At 42.6% G+C, this 13,246-nt stretch overlaps 1 protein-coding gene across 1 annotated transcript; it reads right to left on the reverse strand.

Annotated features, from left to right (window-relative positions):
- Positions 1-11,564: 11,564 nt before the first annotated feature.
- LOC139422902 (beta-3 adrenergic receptor-like) lies at positions 11,565-12,945 on the reverse strand. Its single transcript, XM_071174365.1, has one exon. It carries the CDS (start codon positions 12,936-12,938, stop codon positions 11,565-11,567), a length of 1,374 nt encoding a protein of 457 aa, XP_071030466.1. The 5' UTR covers positions 12,939-12,945.
- Between the last annotated feature and the right edge of the window lie 301 nt (positions 12,946-13,246).

Below are 13,246 nucleotides of genomic sequence, written 5' to 3' on the forward strand. Positions count from 1 at the left end.
ATTATGTGGCCTGAGGGCACACACTTAATGTGGTGTGAAATCTGTTGTGCAATGTATTGTATTTTTTTTTAAATTGTATAACTGCCTTAATTTTGCTGGACCCCAGGAAGAGTAGCTGCTGCCTTAATAAATAATAAATACAAATACACATCTTTAATAACAGATCACACAAAGGATTTCCAAATATTCCCCCCCCAATAGGTCTTGACAATTACTTACAGTACTTATCAGCAAAGTAGTGATATTCCCTGCTTCCAAATGAAAGATTAGTTTTATACCCTTACGAAAACACAAAGTTCATTGGCCCTACAGGGTTTTCTTATGTCTGTTAAGCCTGTTATACAGTGGGGCAAAAAAGTATTTAGTCAGCCACCAATTGTGCAAGTTCTCCCACTTAAAGAGATGAGAGAGGCCTGTAATTTTCATCATAGGTACACTTCAACTATGACAGACAAAATTAGAAAAAAAAATCCAGAAAATCACATTGTAGGATTTTTTAATGAATTTATTTGCAAATTATGGTGGAAAATAAGTATTTGGTCAATAACAAAAGTTTATCTCAATACTTTGTTATATGCCCTTTGTTGGCAATGACAGAGGTCAAACGTTTTCTGTAAGACTTCACAAGGTTTTCACACACTGTTGCTGGTATTTTGGCCCATTCCTCCATGCAGATCTCCTCTAGAGTAGTGATGTTTTGGGGCTGTTGCTGGGCAACACAGACTTTCAACTCCCTCCAAAGATTTTCCTATGGGGTTGAGATCTGGAGACTGGCTAGGCCACTCCAGGACCTTGAAATGCTTCTTACGAAGCCACTCCTTCGTTGCCCGGGCGGTATGTTTGTGATCATTGTCATGCTGAAAGACCCAGCCACGTTTCATCTTCAATGCCCTTGCTGATGGAAGGAGGTTTTCACTAAAAATTTCACGATACATGGCCCCATTCATTCTTTCCTTTACACGGATCAGTCGTCCTGGTCCCTTTGCAGAAAAACAGCCCCAAAGCATGATGTTTCCACCCCCATGCTTCACAGTAGGTATGGTGTTCTTTGGATGCAACTCAGCATTCTTTGTCCTCCAAACACGACGAGTTGAGTTTTTACCAAAAAGTTATATTTTGGTTTCATCTGACCATATGACATTCTCCCAATCTTCCAAATGATCTCTAGCATACTTCAGATGGGCCTGGACATGTACTTGCTTAAGCAGGGGGACACGTCTGGCACTGCAGGATTTGATTCCCTGGCAGCGTAGTGTGTTACTGATGGTAGGCTTTGCTACTTTGGTCCCAGCTCTCTGCAGGTCATTCACTAGGTCACTCCGTGTGGTTCTGGGATTTTTGCTCACCGTTCTTGTGATCATTTTGACCTCACGGTGTGAGATCTTGCATGGAGCCCCAGATCGAGGGAGATTAGCAGTGGTCTTGTATGTCTTCCATTTCCTAATAATTGCTCCCACAGTTGATTTCTTCAAACCAAGCTGCTTACCTATTACAGATTCAGTCTTCCCAGCCTGGTGCAGGTCTACAATTTTGTTTCTGGTGTCCTTTGACAGCTCTTTGGTCTTGGCCATAGTGGAGTTTGGAATGTGACTGTCTGAGGTTGTGGACAGGTGTCTTTTATATTGATAACAAGTTCAAACAGGTTCCATTAATACAGGTAACGAGTGGAGGACAGAGGAGCCTCTTAAAGAAGAAGTTACAGGTCTGTGAGAGCCAGAAATCTTGCTTGTTTGTAGGTGACCAAATACTTATTTTCCACCATCATTTGCAAATAAATTCATTAAAAATCCTACAATGTGATTTTCTGGATTTTATTTCTCCTTTGTCTGTCATAGTTGAAGTGTACCTATGATTAAAATTTACAGGCCTCTCTCATCTTTTTAAGTGGGAGAACTTGCACAATTGGTGGCTGACTAAATAATTTTTTGCCCCACTGTATATACACTGCACATGCCCAGGTGGCACTGAAGGGACAAGCAGAACTACTGTGGTTTATCAACTGAAACTTACCCACTGTTCAAGTCCACTGACTACACAAACCACCCACATACACATATTGAGGCGTGGGAAGTTGATGTATTTAACATTCTCAGCACTCAACCACTTCCTTTATTAGAATGCTAAGATACTATTGTAGTTACACTGCAATGTGCATGTCAATAATTTCAGTGCCACTATATTACCGGTACGGTAATATAGTGGCACTGAAATTATTGACATGCACATTGCAGTGTAACTACAATATTGGTACCAAGGTTATTCTATTAAATGAAAACTGAAACAAAAAAAAACACTCAAATTGAATAACTCTTTAGTAAACTAAAGTAAACATTTAAATGAAAAACATGTACTGAAAGTACTATATTTGACTGCAAATTGAACTAAAATAAAATAAAAACCATCATAAATTATGTTTAGTTTTAGTTTTTTTTACCTGGCTAAAATCAAATGGGGTTTACAAGCATTTTTTCTAATGGGGTTTTTGAGCTTGTAAATATGGTGGGTAAATGCTGCAAGTTAGATTTAAATATTTCAAATAGGCCTAGTTTGTGCATCATCATCACTAGCTATCACTAGCTAATGGAAGAAATCCGAGGGCGAGCACAGAGTTTGACTGGGGCAAGCTAGAGCAGCTTGTGAAGTTGCTGGAGCTGTTTACAATCTACATCGAGCAACTTCGAACTGAATCCTCTGGCAGCCAACTTCGATCCAACCCCTGCAGCAGCTTGCTTGATGGACCCAAGAGTGTCTCTGGCACTTTGCTCAACAGAGATGGAGACACTGATGAGGGAAGCAGAGTCTTTGTACTTCAGCAAATCAGAGAGTACAGCCGTGGAGTAGCAGGACCCCCAAAGGTGCCAGCACCTTGAATCCAGCAAGCATCTCGACCAACCTGTCAACCTGGCAGGGAATTAAGTGCCCCGTGTGAGCTGCGGAAATACCTGGAAGAGGTAAATGGGGCATGGTTACAGATTCAAGTCTCCAGTTTTGTTAGGCAAGGATGGCTGTTTATCCAAAGCTGTACCCTGTGGTGCTGGATCTGGTTTCTGCCCTTACATCCCAAGCGTTTGTGGAGAGAATATTCAGCCTGTCATCATGCTTGAGAAACCGAACAACCATCTCTCTGGAACGCAGAGTCTACTTGAAGATAAACCAGAAAATCCTGTTTGGTTAAACAAACAAACAAACAAACAAACATACACACACACATACAGAGACACACACACACACAATTAAATCATGGCGCATTTGACATGTTGTGTTTACAGAGCACTCGGAAAGTATTCAGAGCCCTTGAATTTTTCCACATTTTGTTACGTTACAGCCTTATTCAAACATTGATTAAAAAAATATATAAATATATACAGTTGAAGTCGGAAGTTTACATACACTTTAGGAAAATATATTTAAACTCAGTTTATCACAATTCCTGACATTTAATCCGAGTAAAAATTCCCTGTTTTAGGTCAGTCACTACTTTACTTTAATAAGAATGTGAGATGTCAGAATAATTGTAGAGAGTGATTTATTTAAGCTATTATTTCTTTAATCACATTCCCAGTGGGTCAGAAGTTTACATACACTCAATTAGTATTTGGTAGCATTGCCTTTAAATTGTTTAACTTGGGTCAAATGTTTTGGGAAGCCTTTCACAAGCTTCCCACAATAAGTTTTGTTGTAAATTTTGGCCCATTCCACGTGACAGAGCTGGTGTAACTGTGTCAGGATTGTAGGGATCCTTGCTCGCAAACGCTTTTTCAGTTCTGCCCACACATTTTCTATGGGATTGAGGTCAGGGCTTTGTGATGGCCACTCCAATACCTTGCCTTTGTTGTCCTTAAGCCATTTTGCCACAATTTTGGAAGTATGCTTGGGGTCATTGTCCATTTGGAAGACCCATTTGCGACCAAGCTTCAACTTCCTGACTGATGACTTGAGATGTTGCTTCAATATATCCACATAATTTTCCTGCCTCATGATGCCATCTATTTTGTGAAGTGCACCAGTCCCTCCTGCAGCAAAGCACCCCCACAAAATGATGCTGCCGCCCCTGTGCTTCATGGTTGGGATGATGTTCTTTGGCTTGCAAGCCTCCCCCTTTTTCCTTCAAAATTACGATGGTCATTATGGCCAAACAGTTCTATTTTTTTCATCAGACCAGAGGACATTTCTCCAAAAAGTACGGTCTTTGTCCACATGTGCAGTTGCAAACCATAATCTGTCTTTTTTATGTCGGTTTTGGAGCAGTGGCTTCTTCTTGTTATGCAGTGGCTTTCAGGTTATGTCGATATAGGACTTGTTTTACTGTGGATATAGATACTTTTGTACATCTTTCCTCCAGCATCTTCACAAGGTCCTTTGCTGTTGTTCTGGAATTGGTTTGAACTTTTCGCACCAAAGTACGTTCATCTCTAGGAGACAGAATGCATCTCCTTCCTGAGTGGGATGATGGCTGCGTGGTCCCATGGTGTTTACACTTGAAAAATATCCCCACAGCATGATGCTGCAACCACCATGCTCGACCACAAACAACAAGTGTGCGGTTAAAATTGGCAAAAAACACACAAATTTCTTCACACAGGGTCGTGGGGTGAGACAGGGATGCAGCTTAAGCCCCACCCTCTTCAACATATATATCAACGAATTGGCGCGGGCACTAGAAAAGTCTGCAGCACCCGGCCTCATCCTACTAGAATCTGAAGTGAAATGTCTGCTGTTTGCTGATGATCTGGTGCTTCTGTCACCAACCAAGGAGGGCCTACAGCAGCACCCAGATCTTATGCACAGATTCTGTCAGACCTGGGCCCTGACAGTAAATCTCAGTAAGACCAAAATAATGGTGTTCCAAAAAAGGTCCAGTCACCAGGACCACAAATACAAATTCCATCTAGACACTGTTGCCCTAGAGCACACCAAAAACTACACATACCTTGACCTAAACATCAGCGCCACAGGTAACTTCCACAAAGCTGTGAACGATCTGAGAGACAAGGCAAGAAGGGCATTCTATGCCATCAAAAGGAACATAAATTTCAACATACCAATTAGGATTTGGCTAAAAATACTTGAATCAGTCATATGTGAGGTCTGGGGTCCGCTCACCAACCAAGACTTCACAAAATGGGACAAACACCAAATTGAGACTCTGCACGCAGAATTCTGCAAAAATATCCCCGTGTACAACGTAGGCCACCAAATAATGCATGCAGAGCAGAATTAGGCCGATACCCGCTAATTATCAAAATCCAGAAAAGAGCCGTTAAATTCTATAACCACCTAAAAGGAAGCGATTCCCAAACCTTCCATAACAAAGCCATCACCTACAGAGAGATGAACCTGGAGAAGAGTCCCCTAAGCAAGCTGGTCCTGGGGCTCTGTTCACAAACACAAACACACCCTACAGAGCCCCAGGACAGCAGCACAATTAGACCCAACCAAATCATGAGAAAACAAAAAGATAATTACATGACACATTGGAAAGAATTAACAAAAAAACAGAGCAAACTAGAACGCTATTTGGCCCTACACAGAGAGTACACAGCGGCAGAATACCTGACCACTGTGACTGACCCAAAATTAAGGAAAGCTTTGACTATGTACAGACTCAGTGAGCATAGCCTTGCTATTGAGAAAGGCCGCCGTAGGCAGACATGGCTCTCAAGAGAAGACAGGCTATGTGCTCACTGCCCACAAAATGAGGTGGAAACTGAGCTGCACTTCCTAACCTCCTGCCCAATGTATGACCATATTAGAGAGACATATTTCCCTCAGATTACACAGATCCACAAAGAATTCGAAAACAAATCCAATTTTGAAAAACTCCCATATCTACTGGGTGAAATTCCACAGTGTGCCATCACAGCAGCAAGATTTGTGACCTGTTGCCACGAGAAAAGGGCAACCAGTGAAGAACACACACCATTGTAAATACAACCCATATTTATGCTTATTTATTTTATCTTGTGTCCTTTAACCATTTGTACATTGTTAAAACACTGTATATATATATAATATGACATTTGTAATGTCTTTATTGTTTTGAAACTTCTGTATGTGTAATGTTTACAGTTAATTTTTATTGTTTATTTCACTTTATATATTCACTTTATATATTATCTACCTCACTTGCTTTGGCAATGTTAACACATGTTTCCCATGCCAATAAAGCCCTTGAATTGAATTGAATTGAATTGGTGCCATGTTTTCTCCAAATGTGATGCTTGGTATTCACGCCAAAGATTTCAATCTTAGTTTCACCAGACCAGAGAATCTTGTTTCTCATGGTCTGAGAGTCCTTTAGGTGCCTTTTGTCAAACTCCAAGCAGGCTGTCATGTGCCTTTTACTGAGGAGAGGGTTCCGTCTGGCCACTCTACCATAAAGGCATGATTGGTGGAGTGCTGCAGAAATGGGTGTCCTTCTGGAAGGTTCTCCCATCTTCTACAGAGGAACTCTAGATCTCTGTCAGAGTGACCATCGGGTTCTTGGTCACCTCCCTGACCAAAGCCCTTCTCCCTCGATGGCCCAGTTTGGCCAGCCGGTCAGCTCTAGGAAGAGTCTTGGTGGTTCCCAACTTCTTCCATTTAAGAATGATGGAGGCCACTTTCTTGGGGACCTTAAATGCTGCAAAAATGTTTTGGTGTCCTTCCCCAGATCTGTATATGAAATATGAAGAGTGGTACCCAATGATGGATTTGCAACAAACATACCACTTTGTGTTCAGGAGAAAAGGTACATTTCTTTGCCACATTTTTTGCAGTTTGTTCCACCTCAGCAGAGATTGACCACAAGTCAGAGTCTCCTATGATGACACAAACAATGTGTTTGATGGATCGCGGGGAAAGAGGAAGGAACACATTTTTGTACGCTATAGTCCAAGCTACAGTATGTCTTCCAATGGAGCGACTGCTGTCCGACTGGCATTCAAAGATTATCCAATTTGAAAAACATTTTTGGAGGTAATGATGACAGCAGTGGTGTAGTCTACTGCGATATGGATATAACTTATTATTGATATCTACATATCGCATTGATGTGAATCACACTATTGCTCTCTCAATTAGCTATTTGCGGCTTATTGATTGGGGTTGTTGTGGATGGCTGTTCACAAATCTAAATGTGTATTTGAACCCAATAATGGTTTAATTGAAAAAGTTTAAGCTGCCTATTGTCATGACGTTGGACAGGGGGTAGGTTTATGACAGTCATAAATACCTCTTCCCCCCTTTTTCCTCTCTCTACCCTACTGATGTTACATTTGCAAACCCCTTTGGTTAACATAGAGATTCTGGGAACATCAGAAGGTGGGGTGAAATGAACTATATTCTGGTAATCCGACCAATTGAACATATCCGGTGGTACTTAATGAATATGATGTCAGTTCGGTTGTCATCTGAGACATTCTCATCAATAATAAGATGACATAAACTCTACAGTGGAAAGTCTACACATCAGAGTTATCGGATTCACATGGAATTGTTGTTCAATATAAATGTTTGAATATGAAATTATTCTTGATGGGATGAAATGTGATTTTAGCTTCTAAAATGTGAGATTTGGGTTTTCATAAGTTAGCGCTGCTCAATCAATGGCCCGCCCCTGTGAAGGGACATGGGCTATTTTCAAACACACCCTCCTCTCCCTTCCTATATAAAGCTCTTGACGACAATAGAACTTCCTGTTCCGAGGACGTGAGGACCATGGTCCAATGTCAGAATGGTTCAGATAATAACTACAGAACGAAGCCAACATCGCCGTGAGCATGGTTGCGAATGGTATGAACTTTGAACTTTTATTCACTACAGAAGTGATATCTCCTAGACGTTGAGTTAGCAACAGCAGATGCAAACGAAGGTTAGGAAGGAACAGACAGAGTATCCCGTCAATCACACAAGGACATTACTACAACGTATCCAATTGACAACCAGAGACATTCTTCAAAGGACAAAGGACTTGGTTGGACAACACGGCCTTCCATCTACCACCAACCTAACGAAGCGCAGCTCAGAGCAAATATTTATTGCATTTTCCTTTTCCAAATGTGCGTTAATTTAGAATGCACAAGATACTGTATTTACGATAGCACAGCTTCACCCTTCGTTCCTCAATCTTCCCGCTCTTTCACTCAAACCCAGCCCCTTTTCTTTTGTGTAACAAGCTGTCATATCTGTTCCACCCGCTAGGGATGTTTTCCTTTATGACGTAATTTGTAATCAAGTTATGATTTAATTATGTGTATGTGTAATTCTGTGTGATTAGTTAGGTATTTAGTTAGGTATTTAGTAAATAAATGTTGTTTTTTTTAAACCAGTGGACAGCCAGTAAAAAATATGCCCTTGCAAGAGCTGCATAGTGCGGATTCAACCCAATGGAATAAAAGTGGGGCTTTCCTTCTTAATGTGTTTGAGCCAATCAGTTGTGTTGTGACAAGGTAGGGGTGATATACAGAAGATAGCCCTATTTGGTAAGAGACCATGCCCATATTATGGCAAGAACCGCTCAAATATGCAAAGAGAATATGACATTCCATCATTACGTTAAGACATGAAGGTCAGTCAATGCGGAACATTTCAAGAACTTTGAAAGTTTCAAGTGCAGTCGTAAAAACCATCAAGTGCTGTGATGAAACTGTCTCTCATGCGGACCGCCACAGGAAAGGAAGACCCAGAGTTACCTCTGCTGCAGAGGATAAGTTCATTAGAGTTACCAGACTCAGAAATTGCAGCCCAAAAAAATGCTTCACAGAGTTCAAGTAACAGACACGTCTCAACATCAACTGTTCAGAGGAGACTGAGTGAATCAGGCCTTCATGGGTGAATTGCTGCAAAGAAACCACTACTAAAGGACACCAATAATAGGAAAAGACTTGCTTGGGCCCAAAAAAACACGAGCAATAGACATTAGACCGTTGGAAATCTGTAATTTGGTCTGATGAGTCCAAATTTGAGCCGTGTCTTTGTGAGACGCGGAGTAAGTGAACAGATGATCTCTGCATGTTTGGTTCCCACTGTGAGGCATGGAAGAGGAGGTGTGATGGTGTGGGGGTGCTTTGCTGGTGACACTGTCAGGGATTTAATTAGAATTCAGGGCACACTTAACCAACATGGTTACCACAGCATTCTGCAGCGATACGCCATCCCATCAGGTTTGCACTTAGTGGACCTGTCATTTGTTTTTCAACAGGACAATGACCCAACAAACCTCCAGGCTGTGTAAGGGCTACTTGGAGGAGAGTAATGGAGTGCTGCATCAGATGACCTGGCCTCCACAATCACCTGACCTCAATCCAATTGAGATGGTTTAGTACGAGTTGGACCGCAGAGTGAAGGAAAAGCAGCCAACAAGTGATCAGCATATGTGTGAACTTACAAAGCAAAAAGGCAGTAATTGCTCATAGCTTGGAACTGAGAAAAAATGCTTTTATTTTCCTTTGTTTCACAGTAACTTTATGCAGTTACTGCTAACATGACCTCCATTTTCTCAAAAAAACAAAACATTAGGCAGGACACTTGTCCACATGATTAAGCATGTATTCAATGTAGCAAAAAAGACATTAACTAATTTGACCAATGAGCAGGGACTGCCTTCACTATTATTCTACAATGTAGAAAATAGTAAACAAATAAAGAAAAACCCTTGAATGAGTAGGTGTGTCCAAACCTTTGATTGGTACTGTGTATACAGTGGGGAGAACAAGTATTTGATACACTGCCGATTTTGCAGGTTTTCCTACTTACAAAGCATGTAGAGGTCTGTAATTTTTATCATAGGTAACCTTCAACTGTGAGAGACGGAATCTAAAACAAAAATCCAGAAAATCACATTGTATGATTTTTAAGTAATTAATTTGCATTTTATTGCATGACATAAGTATTGGATAACCTACCAACCAGTAAGAATTCTGGCTCTCACAGATCTGTTAGTTTTTCTTTAAGAAGCACTCCTGTTCTCCACTCATTACCTGTCTTAACTGATCTCGTTACCTGTATAAAAGACATCTGTCCACACACTCAATCAAACAGACTCCAACCTCTCCACAATGGCCAGAGACCTGTGTAAGGACATCAGGGTGAAAAATTGTAGACCTGCACAAGGCTGAGATGAGCTACAGGACAATAGGCAAGCAGCTTGGTAAGAAGGCAACAACTGTTGGCGCAATTATTAGAAAATGGAAGAAGTTCAAGATGACGGTTAATCACCCTCGGTCTGGGGCTCCATGCAAGATCTCACCTCGTGGGGCATCAATGATCATGATGAAGGTGAAGGATCAGCCCAGAACTACAATGCAGGACCTGGTCAAAGACCTGAAGAGAGCTGGGACCACAGTATCAAAGAAAACCATTAGTAACACACTACGCCATCATGGATTAAAATCCTGCAGCGCACGCAAGGTCCCCCTGCTCAAGCCAGCGCATGTCCAGTCCCGTCTGAAGTTTGCCAATGACCATCTGGATGATCCAGAGGAGGAATGGGAGAAGGTCATGTGGTCTGATGAGACAAAAATAGAGCTTTTAGGTCTAAACTCCACTCGCCGTGTTTGGAGGAAGAAGAAGGATGAGTACAACCCCAAGAACACCATCCCAACCGTGAAGCATGGAGGTGGAAACATCATTCTTTGGGGATGCCTGAACCCAATAGAAAATCTTTGGAGGGAGCTGAAAGTCTGTATTGCCCAGCAACAGCCTCGAAACCTGAAGGATCTGGAGAAGGTCTGTATGGAGGAGTGGGCCAAAATCCCTGCTTCAGTGTGTGCAAAGCTGGTCAAGAACTACAGGAATCGTATGATCTCTGTAATTGCAAACAAAGGATTCTGTACCAAATATTAAGTTCTGCTTTTCTGATGTATCAAATACTTATGTCATGCAATAAAATGCTAATTAATTACATTAAAATCATACAATGTGATTTTCTGGATTTTTGTTTTAGATACCATCTCTCACAGTTGAAGTGTACCTATGATAAACATTACAGACCTCTACATGCTTTGTAAGTGGGAAAACCTGCAAAATCAGCAGTGTATCAAATACTTTTTCTCCCCACTGTATATATATATATACTGTACCACTTGGCAGTTGTTATGTACATCTTGCTGTTTTATTCCTTTTGCTTATTTTCTGAATAACTGTGAGATGTAAATATTGTGTCGTTCCTGGAAGCTGTTGCCGTAGTGATAACCAACAGATACATGTACCTGTGTATATACATATTTGCATTTGTTCCTTATTCCTCATCTCTAAATGTGTGAATTGTACACTCTTAAAAAAAGGTCCTATATGGAACCTAAAAGGATTATTTTGCCTTCCCCATAGGAGAACCCTTTGAAGAACCCTTTTGGGTTCCATGTAGGACCCTTTCCACAGAGGGTTCTACATGCAACCCAAAAGGGTTCTATATTGAAGCAAAAAGGGTTCTCTCTGGAACAAAAAATAGTTTATATTATGGGGACAGCCCCAAAAATATTTTTGAACCCTTGTGTATCATGTAAAGTTGATGAAGCCAACAATGCAATCAACCAAATAGAGCTAGTGCATTAATTCTATATATAACAAATAGGTGTGACTTTCTCTCAGACTGTCGCTGTGTCAGTGACATCCATTCCGTCTGGACTGTGTTGAATGGGTGTTAGCGGCAAAGGCAGTCCCTCCTGCCCCAGTCCATGCTCCTGATCCTGCCTCTGCCCCTGTCTCAGGCCCTGGCAGCTGTGTGTCCCTGCATTAGCTCTACTCTCCTCCAGCATGGCACTAGTCCACAGCCCCTTGAAGACTCTGTTGAGCCCTACCTTAGAGAGCCACGGGCAACATAGAAGGTTCCGGAAGGCTGAGCGAAACTCTGGGCTGTGGCAGTAGATGATGGGGTTAAGGCCTGAGTTCAGGTAGCCCAGCCAGTTGAGCAGAATAAAGACTTCCCTGGTGGGGATATCTGGGTCAAACACCTTGATGATGTTGGACACAAAAAAGGGCAACCAGCACAGAGTAAAGGTCCCCATGATGATCCCCAGGGTCTTGATGGCTTTGTGTTCCTTTAGGACAGTTACCCGAGTGTGCCTGCGGCCCTGGCTTCTCCACTGTATGGAGTCGAAAATGAAGCTGCTCCCAGCCCTGCCGTTGTTCCCAGTCCTGTTCATGCTCCCAGCTCTGCCAGTGGTGCTCCCAGCCCTGCCAGTGATACTACCAGTGGGACTCACAGCCCTGCCAGTGATACTCCCATCCCTGCCATTGGGACTCCCAGGGCTGACTATTTGACACTCTGATGAGGGGATGTCACACCAACTGAGGAAACGCAGCTTGTTTTCATGCATCAGCCTGACCTGCCGTGTGGCGATGAGGAAGACTCTGCTGTAGATGAAGATCATGATCAGCAGGGGGACGTAGAAGGACACAACAGAGGACACGATGGCGTAGGGCATGTTGGTGATGAAGTCACAGCAGTGTGGCTCCTCGTAGCACTGCATGCTCCCGGTGTCGTTATGAGCACGCCACGACTGGCTCATGATTGGGACTATAGAGATGAGGGCTGCCACACCCCACACCACACACACCATGAGCCACGCCTGACGTTTCCCCAGCAGAGATTGGTACCTGAGAGGCCGTGTGATGGCGACATAGCGATCCACAGCGATGGTGCACAGCGTCTCAATGCTGGCTGTCACACAGAGGACATCCATGGATGTCCAGAGCTCACAGGCTGTGCCGCTAAGGAGCCAGTCCCCCGTCACCACTAGGGAGGCCCCCAGAGGCTGCACCAGGCAGCCCATGATAAGGTCAGCACAGGCCAGGGAGATGACAAAGATGTTGGTGGTGGTCTGGAGGTGGAGGGTGCGGGCGATGGTGAGGATGACCAGTAGGTTGCCAGCAACCGTCACGAAGATAATGACCACCAGAACAGGCATCACCAATGGTTCAGCCGGAGGGTGGTATGATCCAGAACTGTGGTTGTTCATACTCTACACAGTCAGTCAGACGACCACTCAGAAAGCCCTGAAGGACACGAGAGGGAATCATTTAATCACGTTAAGTGATTGCTCAGTTTCTAGTTAGCAGGTCAAACAGGTGAAATAAAAGCATGCAGTCTGTTACTCAATAGCTTCTCTCTTACTCTCCTAATCCACTTTCATTTCTTTCAGAGTATTACATTATATTCTTGAAGTGATATGATTTTGATGAGCAAAGTGCATAATATGCTTGCATCATAGCACTTTGACTGGGTGGAATCCAGATTTGATGGCTTGATCATCAAGACGAAGGAAAA

Source organism: Oncorhynchus clarkii, chromosome 12, assembly GCF_045791955.1.
Source record: "Oncorhynchus clarkii lewisi isolate Uvic-CL-2024 chromosome 12, UVic_Ocla_1.0, whole genome shotgun sequence".
NCBI lineage: Eukaryota > Metazoa > Chordata > Actinopteri > Salmoniformes > Salmonidae > Oncorhynchus > Oncorhynchus clarkii.